The sequence below is a fragment of the Pollachius pollachius genome (genome assembly GCF_949987615.1).
Source record: "Pollachius pollachius genome assembly, chromosome: 14".
NCBI lineage: Eukaryota > Metazoa > Chordata > Actinopteri > Gadiformes > Gadidae > Pollachius > Pollachius pollachius.
Window position 1 is genome coordinate 7,187,837 of NC_136947.1, and position 16,648 is coordinate 7,204,484.

General features: G+C 45.0%; 3 protein-coding genes across 6 annotated transcripts; 2 read left to right on the plus strand and 1 right to left on the minus strand.

Annotated features, from left to right (window-relative positions):
- Positions 1 to 738: 738 nt before the first annotated feature.
- snorc (secondary ossification center associated regulator of chondrocyte maturation) lies at positions 739 to 6,000 on the plus strand (the record flags this gene model as incomplete). The annotated part of the gene is made up of 3 exons (XM_079750735.1): positions 739 to 880; positions 5,451 to 5,621; positions 5,891 to 6,000. Exons 1-3 carry the CDS (start codon positions 808 to 810, stop codon positions 5,998 to 6,000), a joined length of 354 nt encoding a protein of 117 aa, XP_079606861.1. The 5' UTR covers positions 739 to 807.
- A 28-nt stretch (positions 6,001 to 6,028) lies between these two features.
- On the plus strand, positions 6,029 to 10,051 carry LOC307085841 (G-protein coupled receptor 55). Of its 3 annotated transcripts, none has more exons than XM_079750728.1 (3): positions 6,029 to 6,360; positions 8,140 to 8,926; positions 9,416 to 10,051. In XM_079750728.1, exons 1-3 carry the CDS (start codon positions 6,353 to 6,355, stop codon positions 9,641 to 9,643), a joined length of 1,023 nt encoding a protein of 340 aa, XP_079606854.1. In that variant the 5' UTR covers positions 6,029 to 6,352; the 3' UTR covers positions 9,644 to 10,051. The 3 variants fall into 3 exon arrangements, with proteins under 3 accessions (XP_079606854.1, XP_079606856.1, XP_079606855.1); XM_079750730.1 differs by having other exon boundaries at positions 8,174 to 8,926; XM_079750729.1 differs by lacking the exon at positions 6,029 to 6,360 and adding an exon at positions 7,786 to 7,827.
- A 464-nt stretch (positions 10,052 to 10,515) lies between these two features.
- On the minus strand, positions 10,516 to 15,702 carry itm2cb (integral membrane protein 2Cb). Of its 2 annotated transcripts, none has more exons than XM_079750733.1 (6): positions 15,518 to 15,702; positions 13,992 to 14,135; positions 13,619 to 13,807; positions 13,023 to 13,133; positions 12,636 to 12,786; positions 10,516 to 11,641 (listed from the first exon to the last, which is right to left on the minus strand). In XM_079750733.1, the coding sequence occupies exons 1-6, from the start codon at positions 15,602 to 15,604 to the stop codon at positions 11,550 to 11,552; spliced, it is 774 nt and encodes a 257-aa protein (XP_079606859.1). In that variant the 5' UTR covers positions 15,605 to 15,702; the 3' UTR covers positions 10,516 to 11,549. The 2 variants fall into 2 exon arrangements, with proteins under 2 accessions (XP_079606859.1, XP_079606858.1); XM_079750732.1 differs by having other exon boundaries at positions 13,619 to 13,810.
- Between the last annotated feature and the right edge of the window lie 946 nt (positions 15,703 to 16,648).

Below are 16,648 nucleotides of genomic sequence, written 5' to 3' on the forward strand. Positions count from 1 at the left end.
TCATTCGATATTTATTTTCTGTTTTCAGGAAGATTGGCAATGGGCTAAACCTAAATTATTGTAGCCTAGTAAACAGACAAGCAAACAAATGTGGTCTCTTAATTACTGTACTGGACTTGTTAACTTCATTGTGTAGGACGCTGAGTCGCTCGCAGTTCAATTGCAAATGGTTGTATTAGATTTGCAATGGAAGTTGAAAACTTCTCCCCATTCTCAGTGTGCAGAAGTATGAATTTGATTATTGCCCTTTCATAATAGGTTAAACAATCCTACTGACTAGTGCTGAATCTGTAATCAAATAACTAATGGTAATTTTGCTGTTTGACAATACATTGAACTATCGAAAAATAACATTACCGCTTATACCTACAGAATTGCAAGTATCTCGTTTTATTATAAAATAATTAATTTGAACTTTGCATAAGTCAGACAAGGAAACAATTATTCAGATGAACAAAACTAAACTAGGAGTCAACAAATGAGCGCTAGAACAATGGAGAAAGAGGGTTCAGCTGCAGTCCTGTGAAGGACAGTGATTCAGTCACGGCCCGTTGGAAACCAGGGCTCCAAGATCCTCCACCTCAACCTGTGGTCTGAGCGGGTGTGGAGCGGGGCCCGCCCTCTGAGATGAGCTCACAAAGTCCTCAGTGTCCAGACACTCCACACCTCTCCCAGGCCTTCCTCCCGCCTCCCTCTCTCTCCTCCATACTGCTCTCTCTTCCCCCGTCTGCCAGACCCCCCGTTTGAAGCTCCAGGAGTTACCGAGACCTTTTCTGTCCCACTTAGCGCTCTCCTCTTCCAGGCACCATGGCTCACAGCAGCGGCCTCTGCAGATTCCTCCTGGTGCTTCTCGGCCTCTCGGTGGCGGCCACACGTGCAGGTAAGCCCCCCCCCTCGATCGCCTTACTGGCGCCCTGGTTTGTACTGAGTTGTGCTGGTCGACATACTGGGGGAGTGGGGGATGCATTTCAGAGACCTTGGGTTGTGGAGGGAGATTCTCCCCTCCACCAAGGTACGAAAGAAGGCTACCACTGTGTTTGGTTTGATGTATCGTGAAATCCTTAAAGATCTCGGGGAATGATGGGGTACAGGCTTCGACTAAGACATTTGCTCGAAAGGCAGATTCAGTCAGTTGTACTCCCCAAGGGAAAATAAGTCAGACATTTCAAGACTAATCGCTCTTCATACTGTAATATATGTATATATTAATATATTATTTCATAAACCTGATAGACACTTAACATCACGAAGTGAATAATTTGTCTTCACGCCATCTGTGGCGTGCCTATGTGTCGTTTCCTGCTCACCCACATGCGGGCCTCGAAGCAGTCCTCTGCTGATCTAAATGATACAGACGTTGCAGCCAGTAGCTGAGGATGAAAGCTGCTCTTTGACACACAAGTCAACCCCACTGCTTTCATAATGTTCCGGGCTCGTCTGCAGACTTGTGTTTACCCAAGTGCGAACCAACTACACGGGTTGCTCCTTCGGCTTGTTCGTTATTTGATAGAATTTAATATAGTAACTTCGTTGTGTTGGGTCTGATGGGTGAACGGATGCATCTTTACAATGACTTCTACCTGTAACTGTCTCTCTTCACTTTTTAATTGAAAGTGGAATCTTCTTGCCCTTTTCACCCACACGACAAATACGATTTTTGGTCGTTCGTAAAAAAGTTACAAATAAATGCCTAAATAGACAGTCGGATGCAGTAAAAAAATGTAAGCTCAATGAGTTAAACAAAATTTGTTGCCAGTTTCCTTCTTGCCACTGAAAGGGGCCATTTCCGTTTTTTGGTGTTCTCCAGGCCCTGCTGAAGATAAGCTACACTAGCCTTCCGTCTGCAGAGTAAGCAGAACAGAATCTCCTCCAATAATAGATCTTCCCTGTGTTTCTACTATCTCTTCCTATAGTAGTTTTACTCCAAAATACTCTGGGAGCAGAGAGTACTTTGTACAATGTTTTTTTTATTTTGTACGAAGACCAAGACTGTGGATTGTTCAAAGGTGTGGAACCACTTGGGTCTTCTGCACCATCTCCCATGCTCAAAGGTCATCCTAGGTGCAAAGAGGTCAGCCTAGTGGCGGGGCTGGGTAGAGGGTGGTAAGGTGAGGGAGCCGCAGTATTAAGATAGAAGAAGTGGGACCACAATGAAGCAAGTAGCGTCGAGATGTCACCTTGACCCTTGGACACTGAGCTATTGTTGGAGCACAACAGACTCTCAGCCCAAATGTCCTGCCGGGTCTCTTGCACTGAGGTGCTATGCTGAAACTGGGAGAGACTCTAATGTATACTGCTGCTGGTTAGCAACGTTCATTTAAGAGGAAGAATGTGAAACGCTTACACAGACATTAAATGACAATGTGGTTGGGCATGTACACACAGTGGTTGAATGAGCATTCCCCACATAATATCACACTAAATGTGTTTTAGTCAAAATGTGGAGAATAGTTCACCCACGTTACCCTCCACCCCCTTGGTGAAAACAAAAACGATCTGTGAATGCCTGAGAAAGACACGACCAAATGCCTATCCAATGTTACAGTTGGCCACATATTGGAGTTATTCAATAAACTATTGATGCATAAAGGTCACAAAAAAGCAATGTTCAGAAACATGGGCCGTTCCTTCAAATAGAAACGTTAATGTTTGGCCGAGTCACAGGGGATGACATCAACTTTGAAGAGAGCGGTCTCTTCAAAGAGGTGAACTTGAAAGACTGAAAACCACTCTCTTAAAGATTGTGATTGGTTAAGGTCCGAGAGGCAAAAGGAGAACCAGTGCATTCTCCAAATCTAGGTGGGTTATGCAAGGACACCACAGAGGCCAGCCGTCTTCTGGGTGGGGTGGGGTGTTCACACACACCTGTTAACATGCTTGTTCCCATCTCGAGCCCATGTGAAATCCTCAACGGTAAGGAGAGCTCCAGCTCAAAACAAGACCCAAATCTGGGCTTTCTGTCGGGTCTCTTCACACGTCTCAACAACAATACCGGAAGAGGTTCTGACATACCCGCGTTATTTCTGATGATGTGACCGAAGTGCCGTGAGCCTACTGGCGAAAATGTAAGAGGCGACATCAGTCACACTTCCTCTCCGAAACATCCAAGGCCCGGAAAGAAAAAGGTTTTAATATTCAGTCCCCTTCTAAAACTAAATATCTTTGGAAAGGTGCCACTGACACAAGGTTGAGAGATAAGCCTCAACTTTAAGCTACAAACTATTTAACTAAGTTTGGTTGGCATCCACTATTTACACTCGGAGCCTGCTTCGAGCCCAGCCAGTAGTTGAAGCCTTGCTTTTAAACTAAAAGCTATTGAATCAACTAAGGTCGGTGGATGTCCACTACCTCCACCCGGGGCCTGCTTCGAGCTCGGCCAGTTGTTGATCGTCGCAGCAGTGTTGACGTCCTCTCTCTGCTGACGCACATAAGGCCGCCTTTTGTGCCCGGTGCTGAAGGCCTCATTGATGGCCCTTCTGGCCAGGGGCCCAGGGAGCAGGGCTCACCTTCAGCAAACCCCAGCGCAGGATCAACACAGCTGCACAACAAATATCAGCATATTCCACTAAACCCACCCCAAAAAAATGGTTTAAAGGAGAATAAATTTGCAGTTGTCCTGTATTGAAACAACAACATTTACATTTATACTTGGGACTTCTCATGACAAAAAAGTACATTTGTCATGAGAAGTCAAACAATATATCGCTGTCGGTACAGTAAATAAGTTCACAGAACCAAGTCCAAGTGCTAACAACCGCTAGGCTAACCAATTCCCCGTATACAGCAGTGATGGCTAGCTACTGCAGATGCTACACAATTAAGTATAATGAATAAATACAACAAGGCAGTCACACTGGTTGGGCAACAACATGTCAGAGCTTTGGATAATCTCTAGGATCAGCTTCATGCAGTTTATATCAGCTTAAGAAGTGGTTTGAAGGGGAATTTAAACTAATGAAACCCGTTCTGAAATTAGAACAATGTCACTTTATGAAGGCCACGATAAGATGTCTTGGATGCAAAAACAAAAGTGTTTTTTGTGCATCTCTTTGATGTTTGCGCTACACAAGGGTTTGTATGATTATTAGTTCACTAGCACTATTTAAAAAAGGGATTTCAAGAGAAGAGAAATAGAACGAGGGTGATGGAGTTCAATGTGAGTAAATATGCGGGGGCGGGGTATGAATTAGTCGGGGTAAATATGTTTGTAAGGTATGTTGGTATGGGATTGGTCGAGCCCCATTGAGTGAATCAGTGTGTGTGTGAATGGCTGGGCTTGTGTCTGTCTGTGTATATGTGTGAGTTAATAGTTTGTTGATTTACTTTTTTTCCCAAAGAAGATGGTTGTCACTTTTTTCCTTTGCATTTTTCATGCTTACAAAAAAAATGTCCATTGACGTTCGAAGTTCTTCAGAAAGGAAATGTTTTTTTTAAAACAATTGAAAGGATGTAGGGTTACCGAAACCCTTATATTGATGTCATGCTGAGGTGTGTAACAGCTCTGCTTCCAGCAGGCATGGGTAGCACAAGCACTGTGCAACAACTGCAGCTCACGCTTTCGACCGTACTCCTGTGGTCCTATTTTTTATGTAACTTACACGCGTGCTCACCACCTCAACCTTCTTTGTGACCTTTTAAATTTTGTGTGCTCTCTTGTAGTCACACAAGATGTGTGCTCGCTGCTGACTTTCCAATGCAGCTGTCTATTAACGCAGTCAAAACATGCCTTAGTCTTGTTTTGTACCTTACTAAACTTGTGCAGTACTTCAATATTTATCCAGGCTGAATATTATTTATACACTTATCCAAAGGCAGGTTTTTCCACAGGTAGGCTTATTGGATTTTTAAAGACCCCTTTATAGAGATAATATAGGAATAGTGTTCATTGCTGAGAAGAGAGAAATTCTACTTTTGCCATTTAAGAGTTGTGACCTCTGAACCCAATATGCCTTAATAATAACGACGATAAATATAGTAATTCCTCCATCTAGTCAAACCCGATCAGAGAACCGAGAGCAGAGCGGGGCCCTGGGAGGACCTTGACCACATCATCTGAGGACAGAATGTCCATCTGTCCACAAAGACGTCCTTATACACCGTCCTCGGCCGATACGCCAGCCAGACAGAGAGGGGCTGTCTAACATGGATGACTAGGCCCTGGATGTGTGTGTGTGTTCGGTGTGTGTGTGTGTGTGTGTGTGTGTGTGTGTGTGTGTGTGTGTGTGTGTATGTATATGTGGGTTTATATATATATGGCCAAAGATCTCAAAAAAATTAATAATCGCCCTCAACCTTTCACCACGTGTTCAGTTAAGGCATGTGGTTTGGTTTTCCTCTAGCTGTGCCGTCTCAAAAAAGACATATTCTCTCGCCTGATAGGCTAAGGTGACTTAAAGAAGTATATCCTGAATTTGGAGCACCCCCCCCCCCCCCCCCCCCCCCCCCTGCAGAGACGATCGGAGACACGCTGCCCACCCTGCAGGGGGAGAACCAGGACACCATGTCGGGGGACGTGCCCTTTGACGTCACCACGAAGGAACCCATCCAGGGAGTGACGGACTGCTGCTTCACCTACGACCCCGAGGACTCCACCCACTCCCAGGCCGTGGATCAGGTGGAAGGTGAAGCAGCGAGTGGACACCAGCAATGATGAACGAGGTTCATCGATTGTTGTTTTTAGTTTCCAACGGACGCATCACGCTTTTTATTACTTGATCAGAAAACATGACTCTGTTGCTGTATGAAAGATAAATGATCTGGTTAATCTATGAATGCATTAGCAATGTGTTCTGCAGAAGTTTTGCTGCAGTATATGTATCTCTCACGTTTCATTCCTGTGTGTTTGTGTGTATGTGTGTGTGTTCTTTCTTTTGTGTGTGTGTCTCTGCAGGGGTCCTCGGGCTAGGGGCCATCACAGCCATCGTGATCGCTGTCTTCCTCGGAGCTTCGGTCCTCCTCGCACTCATTGTCATCACCCTCCGAAAGTTCACTGCATCATAGTGTGTGTGTGTGTGTGTGTGTGTGTTTGTGTGTGTGTGCGTGTGCGTGCGTGCATGCATGCCTGTGAACTTGGTTGTGGCAGTGGGTTTCAGCGCATCAATGCGTTTGTGTTTGTCCAATGTACAGCTGTGACTCCGTCACATTCTCTTAGCTTCTTCTTTTGACAACTTCCTCTCTCTCTCTCTGTCTGTGTGTCTGTGTTGGTTGTGCGTGTCTGTGATTCTCTCTCTCTGTCTCTCTCTGTCTGTCTTTCTCTCTCTCTCTCTCTCTCTCGGTCTTCACTCTCTCACCTGAAAGTTTGTTTTGCCTCACTCTGGATGTAAAATACTAAATAGTGGCCGGCACCTTTACCATGAACAAGTAAGATTTAAAATATCAACTACTTTTTTCTTTCACACTCCATAACAATTCTGTCCACTTTTAATGGAACTATTTAAGGTATAATGTTAAGTGTCCAAAAAAATATACCAAATGGGAGAATAGTGTGTAGGCAGTCAAATGTAAATGGTACATTGAATAGGTATTAATAAAGGCATATCAGTGGAGGATTGTATGCTGATACCATATGAAATGCTGGCGGGATCTTCCAGTGTAATTCGACATGTTATTGCTTCTCTGTCTCTTTTGGCTGAGCTTTGTTGTTTGTTGTTGACGCGACGTCTCTTAAAAGTGCATTTAGCTTTGTTTACATTTTTTTAATGTGTGTAGAAGCTGTACATTTAATCTCATAGCGCAGTGTGTCGTGTTTTTGTGAGCTTGTTTCAGTTAGCTGCACCGTAGAATGTGTGGGACTTTGTTGGTCTAGTGGAGACATATCAACCATGTTCTTAGTCTGTTTCTGCTTCTTACTTAGCCGGAGTCAATTCTCCAACCTCAACGCAATAAGACAAACGACTCTTCTTTATTCATGGGATGTAAAAAGGGGATGGTAGGAAAGGTAGAATAATATAAGTCTGCACCTTTTATTATTTATTTTCTTCCCGTCTACTCTGTTTTTAATAGTGCTACGTTCCTCATTGGCCCTGAACAACACTATCACCCATAGAAATAACACTGTTGCTTAAATTGTTTGACATCCATGTGGAATATCCCAATAAATCATTCCCAAACTATTTTCATGCTTGTTTGTATGCCAGAGTTTCGAGATCTATTCACACAAATGTCTATCATGTATATAAGTGAATTAAATGTTGTCATATTTTGCCAGGTTGTGTGGGGTAATGTTCTTGATGTGCAGGCAGCTCCGAGCACAGGCAAGATTGTGTAGCACTTACCACAATTAGAGATGATGAGGATTTTGTTTTCCATGGAGGCACTGGCCTCATTCAACTGACCAAGTGCTTTGAGGCCATCTGGGATATAGCCAACAGCAACTAAGAAACCCTCTGATTGCGTGATTATTTGAGTGCAGATCTGGCACAGATTAAGGCTGTGCTGCGTCATCTGGTCAAAAGAAGGAACTTTTAGTACAAAGCCTTTGCATATTGTTTTGAGCTAACCTCCAACGATACGACATGTGACTGTGAGTCCATTATTAAAATATGCAGATTCAACTAAATAACATTACTGGTTCACCAATAATGTTGTAAATGACACCAAACATAATATATCAATGTCTATCTCAGGACTCTCAATGAAGTAAAATAAAAAAAAATGTTTACAAAACCCTCTTCACAGAGCAGGCAGGTGCTAGATGAAAGCATAATGGGGCAGTGCGTGTCAGCCCGCCATGCCTGCCATGCTCGGGAAGTTGTGGCAAAGAAACAGAAGAGAGGATTTAACACCCAGACCAAACAAAGTCTGAGGCTCACGGGTTGCCTGCATGAGGTGAGATGACTCACATGGTGTGACAGCCAAATGGACCCAATACCAATAAATGAAGACGTTTTTCTATAGTTGTGAGTGACCATAACATCATTCCATCCCTCACAAATAAAAGAATCACTGCAAATGTACCCTATCAGAGTGTTTCTGGGTGAAGGTGAAACGAAAGAGAAACTACTTAAGGATGGGTACACTAAAGATGTGTGTGTGCGCAACTGTGTGTGTGTGTGGGGGTTACCATGAAGGGAAGTAGATGAAATCATGCCTCTGCCGATCGAATCAACTCATATCCGTTTTGTGTTTTGTGTTGAACAGCACAATGGCAACATCCAACTGTTCCTTCGAACAGGTGGACCACCTGATGAAAACCCTGGAGTTAGTGTTCTACGTCCCCATCTTCCTCTGCGGGTTGGCGGTCAACGGGTGGGCCATGTTCGTGTTTTGCTTCAAAATCGAGTGGAGGGTGTCCACCATCTACTTCACCAACCTGGTCCTCATGGACCTGATTCTGCTCGTCCCGTTGCCCTTCAAGATACACGCCACCAACCACAGGTGGACCGCTCAGAGCAGGGACCTCTGCTCCTTCCTGGAGAGCCTTTATTTCATTGGGATGTACGGCAGCGTCTACACCATCGCCTGCATCGCCGTGGACCGCTGGCTGGGCATCTGCCACCTTTTCAAATTCAGGAAGCCTACCTCGCCCGTGGTAAGTGACAGGTCCAGACGCTACGCAGTCTTCGCCTGTGTGGCGGTCTGGGTGGCCGTGCTGGCCCCCATTTCCCTGGTCTACGGCTTCCGCGATCACAGCCACGAAGACTTCCACTGCTTCCACGGTTTCTCGCCGAAGGTGTGGCGCCCCGCTGTCATCATGTGCCTGGAGGTGTTCGGCTACGTCCTCCCGGCACTGGTGATCGTCTGCTGCTCCCTGCGGTCCGCGTGGAGCCTGAACAACAAGCTGAGAGAGCTGTCCGACGAGCTGAGGCAGCAGTCTGACGAGCTGAGTGCCAAGAAACGGCTCTCCATTCGGGTCATCTACAGCAGCATGTGGGCCTTCCTGGCCCCCTTCACCCCCAGCCACCTGGCCATATTGCTGCAGTTCCTGGTGAGGGGCGCATCACCCACCTCGCTCGTATCATTCATATCTCTTACAATCACTAACATCAATCACAACACAAACATCAGTCACATCACTCTCATCGCTCACATCACTCACATCACGTTTCGCAATGTGGTCTGGAAATAAAACACCCAAACATCCAATGATCCATTTCTGAAGATAATCCTGTCAGACCGACTGAATTTAAGCATAGCTTTGGAAGAAACATTGGGCCTAGAGAGGATTGGTAGGGGCAGGGGGGAAGAGGTGACTATTATATCATATAGAAAGCAACCAAATACATCTAGGATGTGGCTGTTCTTCGCTGCTACAAATCCGCTTGAGTAGGGTATCTTCCTGGGGTTAGGGTTACATGGTTCAGGGTTTGTTTTCGGGTTTAAAGTTACATTTTAGGGTTTGGTTTTAGGCTAAGGGTTAGGGTCAGACAGTTTATACGGTCATCACACTTGAAGATAACAGGACTCGCTGTTTCAGGTGCATCAAGGTGTGATCCAGGACTGCTGGACCAAGACTATGGTCAGTCTGTTCCTTCAGGTGGCCATGTGTTTGGCAAACATCACCTGCTGTCTGGATGCTCTCTGCTACTACTTTGCTGCAAAAGAAGTGAGGAGTATCATGAATTTCCGTCGACAGTCTTCCGTAAAGCTTCTCTTGTCGTTGAGGAGATTGGACAGGGTCGATCGATCAGAGGAAGAGACCTGAAAGTGGATGGTAGGTGTGTGTGCAATAATCAGACTACTAATACTAATGTTGAAATTAGGAAGACCTAGTTTCGAGATATTATAATGTTCTACAACATTACATTAAAACATATATAGGCCTATTTGTATGGTTTAAGAAAGAAAAATGTGTTTACATGTCTTGGAATTATTTGTTTGTTTAATTATGGGCCGATATCCTGCTTGGTTGTCCTTGAATAAACTCCAAGTGGACTACTTTAAATGACGGTTTGATAGATTAGATAAAAATATATATTTATTTTTATATTTAATCATGGAGGGGAGCAGTGATCCTGAGGATTGTTTTTATGCTTTCTGTGCACAATGTGCTAAATTTATATTAACATTTGATTTAATACATAAAATATGTACACAGTCTTATGATTTTGAATGGAGGACCAAGACCATTGTGCAATATGACTAAGGTCTAAGTTTATGACAAATTGTAAAGGCAAATACTTTTGTCAGCATTACGTTACTATAGGGAAGCTTCTAACTCGTGCAAATGTCACAAAAAATCGACATGTATTTCTGCAAATTAATATATCGGATATATAATGCGTGTATTAAACGTACCGAACGAAAACATTTTGCGAATGAGTCTTTATTTCTCTGGTATAACAGTGCCACCCCGTGGTCAGATTTAACCCAACTTGAACTGGTCATACGTTTAACGCTTCAGTTAAGCATCACATTTGATTACTGCACAACTATTCATAACGGTTGAATACTTTCAGTTAAACATCCAATCTGATGTGTCTATGAAGGAGAGGTGATAATAAGCACTTATATATCAAATGACAGACACAAGATGGTTATGTTAGATCATTTATTCTTAAGGTGAGAGATATTACAAGTAGATATACAGCAGGGCAAAGAAAGTGTGCTGTGGTAATAAACTGAGCACACAGGTCTTCTTCCCCAGAGATCAACGACTGGTCTCATATATTACAGTATAAATAAACCTTCTCAAAGGTGGGACAAATGGATCAAGTTAAAGATGGAGAAACTGGACACAGCTATAGGAACTAACTTGAGTTACGAGCAGGAGAAGCGAGACATGAAGGGAAGCTAAAAACCCTTTGTTCCGACCTAGCATTCTAAGCTACAGAGCATTCTTGTCTCAGTCTTTTCCACAGCATCGTTGCCTGCATACTTTGGTACTTTGCCCTGTCAAATAAAAGCACTGCTTCTAGATACAGTCTAAAGCCATGAGATATCTCGAGTACGAAAGTGGAAGATACCAAAGGAACATAAATGGCCGGTAATGAAAGGATCACACAACGAAACAAACCGATTTCTGAAAAAATCGATGCTTTTAACGATATGAAAACCGGGAGAAATTCCATTTACAGTAGATATTGCTTAGGAACAATTAAATGTACATACATTTGGACGAGAACTACATTTCAACGACATGAGGTATGCTTTGCTATTTTGTTCAACGATACAGTTTGTACATGTGAGTGCACAGTGCAAAGCAGCAAACTCTGAGCTCACAACATTAGTTAATAATTCTGAATCAAATCAAGTCAATAACTAGTCAAATAAAAGAATGAACTTCACCAACAGGAGACGAACAACATTGTGAACGACCGACCAGGCTACAGATATATCCCAATACATTAACACGATTCAAAGATACAGATGGATTCACGCTCAGAGACATGAACATCCAACACAAACAACGAGAGAGCATTAAAAATCCAACTTCAGAAACGGAAAATAGAAAAAAAATCATAAGAATAGAAAAACACAAGTAATAACCCTGTGACTGTTGGAAAAATTGTTGCCCTTAAAGTGCAGTGAAAGCCAAAACAATTCAAGAGGTAAGGTTTAACAATTGGCTTGAGAGTTGGACAGTCGAGGACTCCATGATGGCCCCCTGTTTAAAAGCGGTCACAGATGACCGTCTCCACCACGAACGTGTTCTCAAAGTGACGGATGCTGTGGCATCGCTTAGTCTCGCGCCGGTCAATGCCTGTTGTTAAAAAAGAAACAATACATCATTCACTATAATCAATGACATACATAACAGTTGATAAACGTGTGTGACATGTGACAGATACACATAACCCATGTTAGTTATGATATCGCAGTAGGTTATCACGTTCCCTCCTCTTATCGACGATTACAGCGATACGCCCATATATGCACCGCCAAGGAAGTTGGTTTTGTTCGTCACACAACTCAAGGAGCCTGCCAGATCCTTGCTACTACGCAACACCACCTCCTCTAAGCTGTGTGGACCAGCGTTGCGTGTGTTGAGTGAATCATGGTGTCACAGAGCAAGAAGCTCCCAGCTTGCGCCCACACACACACACACACACACACACACACACACACACACACACACACACACACACACACACACACACACACACACACACACACACACACACACACACACACACACACACACACATCACAAGGCTGCTAGAAGAGGATTCTACTCTGTGGGCGGCTCACGTGTCAACCGCACACACATTTCACACACGAGGCAGGAAGCCCCTATTCATTGGTGGTGGTTGTTTAATTTATTCGCACGCTGTCATACCTCCTCCCCTCCCTCCCTCCCTCCCTCCCTCCCTCCCTCCCTCCCTCCCCAACACACACACACACAGAGCAGATGCCCCCCCAAACCCACGGACTTCCTGGGATTCTCAACTAATAAGTTGGCACCCCCAGAACGATCCCGGCGATCTAGCACGTATCACATGACACAGCGTCTAACTGGGGGGGGGATGTCACGCAGGGTCTGACTCGATGTTGAGAGACTGACTAATGTAAGCAGTGGGGGGGGGGGGGAGAGCGTGATGCGGGGGCCTTTAGCACCGCATTTTAACGAGGGGACACCACCTCACGCAGAGAGATTAGTGACGAGCCAAATATCGGCAAGCGGAGAAATAAGATAAGGGCATTGTGTGTTCATGTGTGTCTGGTTTCCTGTGTGCGTGTGTGTGTGTTTGACTCACGTTTGTGCTGGCTGCGGCGTCTCAGGCGGTAGGTCTCTTTGCCGTAGCAGAGCCGGTGGATGAAGGGCCCCAGCTGCCTCATGTTCCTCACGCGGCCCGCCACCACCATCTCCTCCTGGATGATGTAGGTCTGGGGGAGGTACGTCCCTCTCTGCACACACACACACACACACACACACACACACGTCCCAGGGTGACTAACTGGACTCGCGGGCAAAGGTGCTCTACTAAACAGGACCTGGAGGTTTCCCCCCGAGGTATTCTAGCAGGGAGTACATTCTCTCCCCCTTTCTTTCTCTCCCTCTCCCTCTCTCATCCTACCCTTGACTCTCTCCCTCTCTCCTGCCCCCCTCCCCTCCCCTCTCTCTCACTGTGGGCCGGCCTCACCTTGACGTTGACGAGCAGCTCCCAGAGGCTACGAGGGGGCATGACAAGGGTGGTGTTGAGCTCGATGATGTAACACTTGTCCAGGGCGAGGTCGTGGTAAGCCGTCAGGCCCTGAGGAGAAACACACACACACACGCGCGCATGAGTCTTGAAACCGAGCGCTGCTGCTGTTCTACCTTGTTCTGATACCTCGTCCCACTGGTTGTTTTAGTCTGATGTCACTTGCTGTATTAATATTCTTTTCTAACACTTTTTTATTCAAGCTGCTGTCGCGCCTTTATTCTCAGTGGGATGAAGAAAGCCTCCATCGCTCTTGCTTTCTATCTATCCACGTATATCTCTTTCTCTCTATCTAGCGCTCTATCTCTATCTATCTATCAATCCATCAATTTATCGATGGATGGATAGATAGATGTCTGTATGTCTATCTATCCAGCTGTCTGTCCGTCTCTATATTTATATATCATCTATCTATCTATCCATGCATCTATCTATCCAGCTGTCTGTCCCTCTGTCCTTCTGTCCATCTATCCATCTATCCATCTATCCGTCTATCCATCTATCCGTCCTTCCGTCCGTTCTGTCTATGACCTTACCCGGTGGAAGTCGTGGATGATGTCGGCGGGGTCACTGCCTCCGAAGCGGGGGCTAGGCACGCTGATCTGCTCGTAGTTGTCGTCCAGGTAGATGCCCAGGTTCTCCTCCAGCTCCTGGCGGCCCCTCATGGGGGAGAACACGGCGTCCTCATACACCACCCGGCAGTGGAACAGGCTGTCCTCGGGCATCTGCTGAGAGGGCACAGCCAGGAGAACCACCGTGAGCCATCGTCTCCCTCTCCCACTTCCTGACACTGACCTCCTTTCGCTTTCTATTGATTGATTCTTTGTTTTGCTGCTGCCGGCGATTCATTCATCGTTCATCATTCATTTCTTGTAGTTTCAGAGGGGGGGGGGGGGGGTGCGCGCTCACCTGCGTCACGTAGTAGTAGCGGTAGGCGTAGACGGAGGCCATCACCAGGCCGGCCATGAAGAGCACCAGGCCGAAGGTGAGGCAGCACAGCCCGTTGAGGTAGGACCTCTTGGGTTTCCCTCCGAGAGCGAGGACCAGTTCCTCCTGCGGACCGGACAAGAGGTACGACAGATATTTAGACACACCACCACTCCATTTCACAACGTCAAGCAGCCTGTCATCAGAAGGTGGGCGGCGTTTCTCCACAACGGGACCGAAAGTGGAAGGGAGAGGAACGTGATTGAACCTGCGCAGATTTATTCGTGTGGTTTGAGCGTCGGCTTTATTCAAAACTTCTGAAGCAATCGACAAAAGGGACTAAGATGACGAAGAGGCTGGAGCGTCTGTCTGGCAGCCGAGCTATTCTGGGACGCCTACTTCCTCATTCCATATCTGTCGATGCTTTCGGCGCCTGGGGGGGGGGGGAGCGATTGCGTACGACAGGAGAACCACCGCCACGTGGGAGGGTATATTAATACACCTTCACACACACACACACACACACACACACACAGCAGTGTCTGACGCCTAGCCCACCACCTGCCAATCATATGGATGGATACGTCACTTGAAATCTATTGTGTGGGTGTGCGCTTGACGACTGTGTGTGTGTGTGTGTGTGTGTGTGTGTCTGTGTGTGTGTGTGTGTGTGTGTGGCGGTGTTTTTGACAGGAACAGTGTGGACTTAGTGAGATGAAAATTGCACACATCCCATTGCATGTCTTTAATTAACCCGCAATCCAATTAGGAACACACCTCCATAGACCATACGTAAAGTATTAGCAGGACACATTGATTTAAATATACTACAGCACAATCTTAGCCTTGTCGGTGGCTTTAAGCTTCATAATATTGGACAATTCCTGCAATCGGATTCACCAGCGGGAATTTTATAACACCTGATTAGCCTATAACGATAAAATAATGAATAGGCCTACCAAAATAACAACGGAGACACATTTTTATATGTGTCCGCATTCGTCATCTCGAATATTAAAGTTTAAACGGTATTTTTGACCCACAGCAGACAAAGACGTTGCGTTCGTCCCATCTGCAGTGTTCCCTGCAAACCCAAACACGGTGATGTAATGACAACAACCCCAGGCGGTGTCGGCTGTCAAGTTTGTAATGATATCTCTGCAAGGTTATCAGTGTAGAATTTCTTGAGAATTATAGTCTTTTACCAAATGTCTTACAGCTACATTTAAAATGCCTGAAGCCTAATGAATACTGACATTCAAAACAATAAAGGTTAAATCAATCCAAGGTGATTTAGGAAAAAGGTTTTTTGTGTAAATATCTGCAGGATGCTGCTTTTGCATTTAACCAATCGCTCATGCAGTAGCCTAACGTTAGACCTATAATTAATCAATTAATGCACTAGACTGAACTCAACAAATGTATTTCCCCCCAATTAAATAGGATATTTATTTACAAAAAAAATACATCTTAAACAAATAAAAACAACGAAGATTTAGTCAACTCACATGAGCCCGAGGAATCTGTATCTTGTCTTCATCGCTTTCCTTCTCTGGCTTCTGTGCGGACACAGCTTGGAACGTGATCTTCACCATGATATCTGTTTAATTGTGTCTGGGTTTGGTACAGTGGATCGTATCGGCCCAGGCGGGATGAATATATACCAGTGTCACTATCTCGCCCCCGCCGCTGTTACGCTCGCCGTGTGACCTCAGCAGCGCGTCCGCTCTGACGAACAAGCTGCGTGTGGGCTCCTTGGAGAATCCACCTGTCAAAATAAAAGCCCGCGTCCAGATTACTTTCTATTAAAATGTAAATTATATGTAATTTTTTCTAACTATGTTATCATCGTTTAGTTCATTGAGTCATTTAACTTATACTATTCGTTTAAAGTGTCATCCTTGCTGTATAAAAACGAGCATTATCGATATGGATGCTGATCACGTCTCTTATTTTGAAGGTTATCTCCAGATATGGTAGTGCGTTCCGTGCCTTTTTTTAAAGCAAGAAACCTAATGTGTGTGCCTCGCTCCTTAACACTTCCATCATCCGGAAATGTTATAATGATTCGAAATAATAGACCTTTTTGAGCCTCCAGAAATCTAGCCTACTATAAAGATGTGGTGGAGGCGTTGGGCTATAAGACAAATACTCAGAATACTACTAGAATAACGAGGAGGAAGACCGGGTTCCCTTCACTCGTTTATGTAATGGGGCCGACTCACAATATGAATCATTATAACCACTGTAGAGACGGTAAATCCTATTTGCTCAAGGATATGTGCAAACCGCCAGCCATGTGAACCCAAGTACAATCGCCTAATTGTTAAAGGCTGATTGCTTTCCAAACAGGCCTTACAGGAAAGTGACTAATGATGCAACGTGAGAACTGCAATTGAATGGCCTTACTAATTCATCTGATGAATGTCCAGTCGTCCTCAAATGTAGACACATTTGAGATTATGGTTTGTTTGAAACAGTTCACAAACTGGTGTATAATAAATGAAATAAAGTACCCCCCCCCCCCCCCCCCCCTCCCTTAAATATTCCCCTTTATCTGTTAAAATACTCTCTTGTGGGGGTAGCAGACACACATAAAATATGCAAAGCTTTCTCTTTACACGTCCTGATAAACGTTC

Excerpts from the sequence above, each read along its gene's own strand:
- itm2cb (XM_079750732.1), bottom strand. The coding sequence starts at position 15,604 with ATGGTGAAGATCACGTTCCAAGCTGTGTCCGCACAGAAGCCAGAGAAG. Across the intron at positions 13,134-13,618 it reads TCATCCACGACTTCCACCGG|GGCCTGACGGCTTACCACGA; the intron begins GTAAGGTCATAG and ends GTTTCTCCTCAG. Across the intron at positions 12,787-13,022 it reads AGCTGCTCGTCAACGTCAAG|AGAGGGACGTACCTCCCCCA; the intron begins GTGAGGCCGGCC and ends GTGTGTGTGCAG.
- LOC307085841 (XM_079750728.1), top strand. Across the intron at positions 8,927-9,415 it reads CCATATTGCTGCAGTTCCTG|GTGCATCAAGGTGTGATCCA; the intron begins GTGAGGGGCGCA and ends TCGCTGTTTCAG.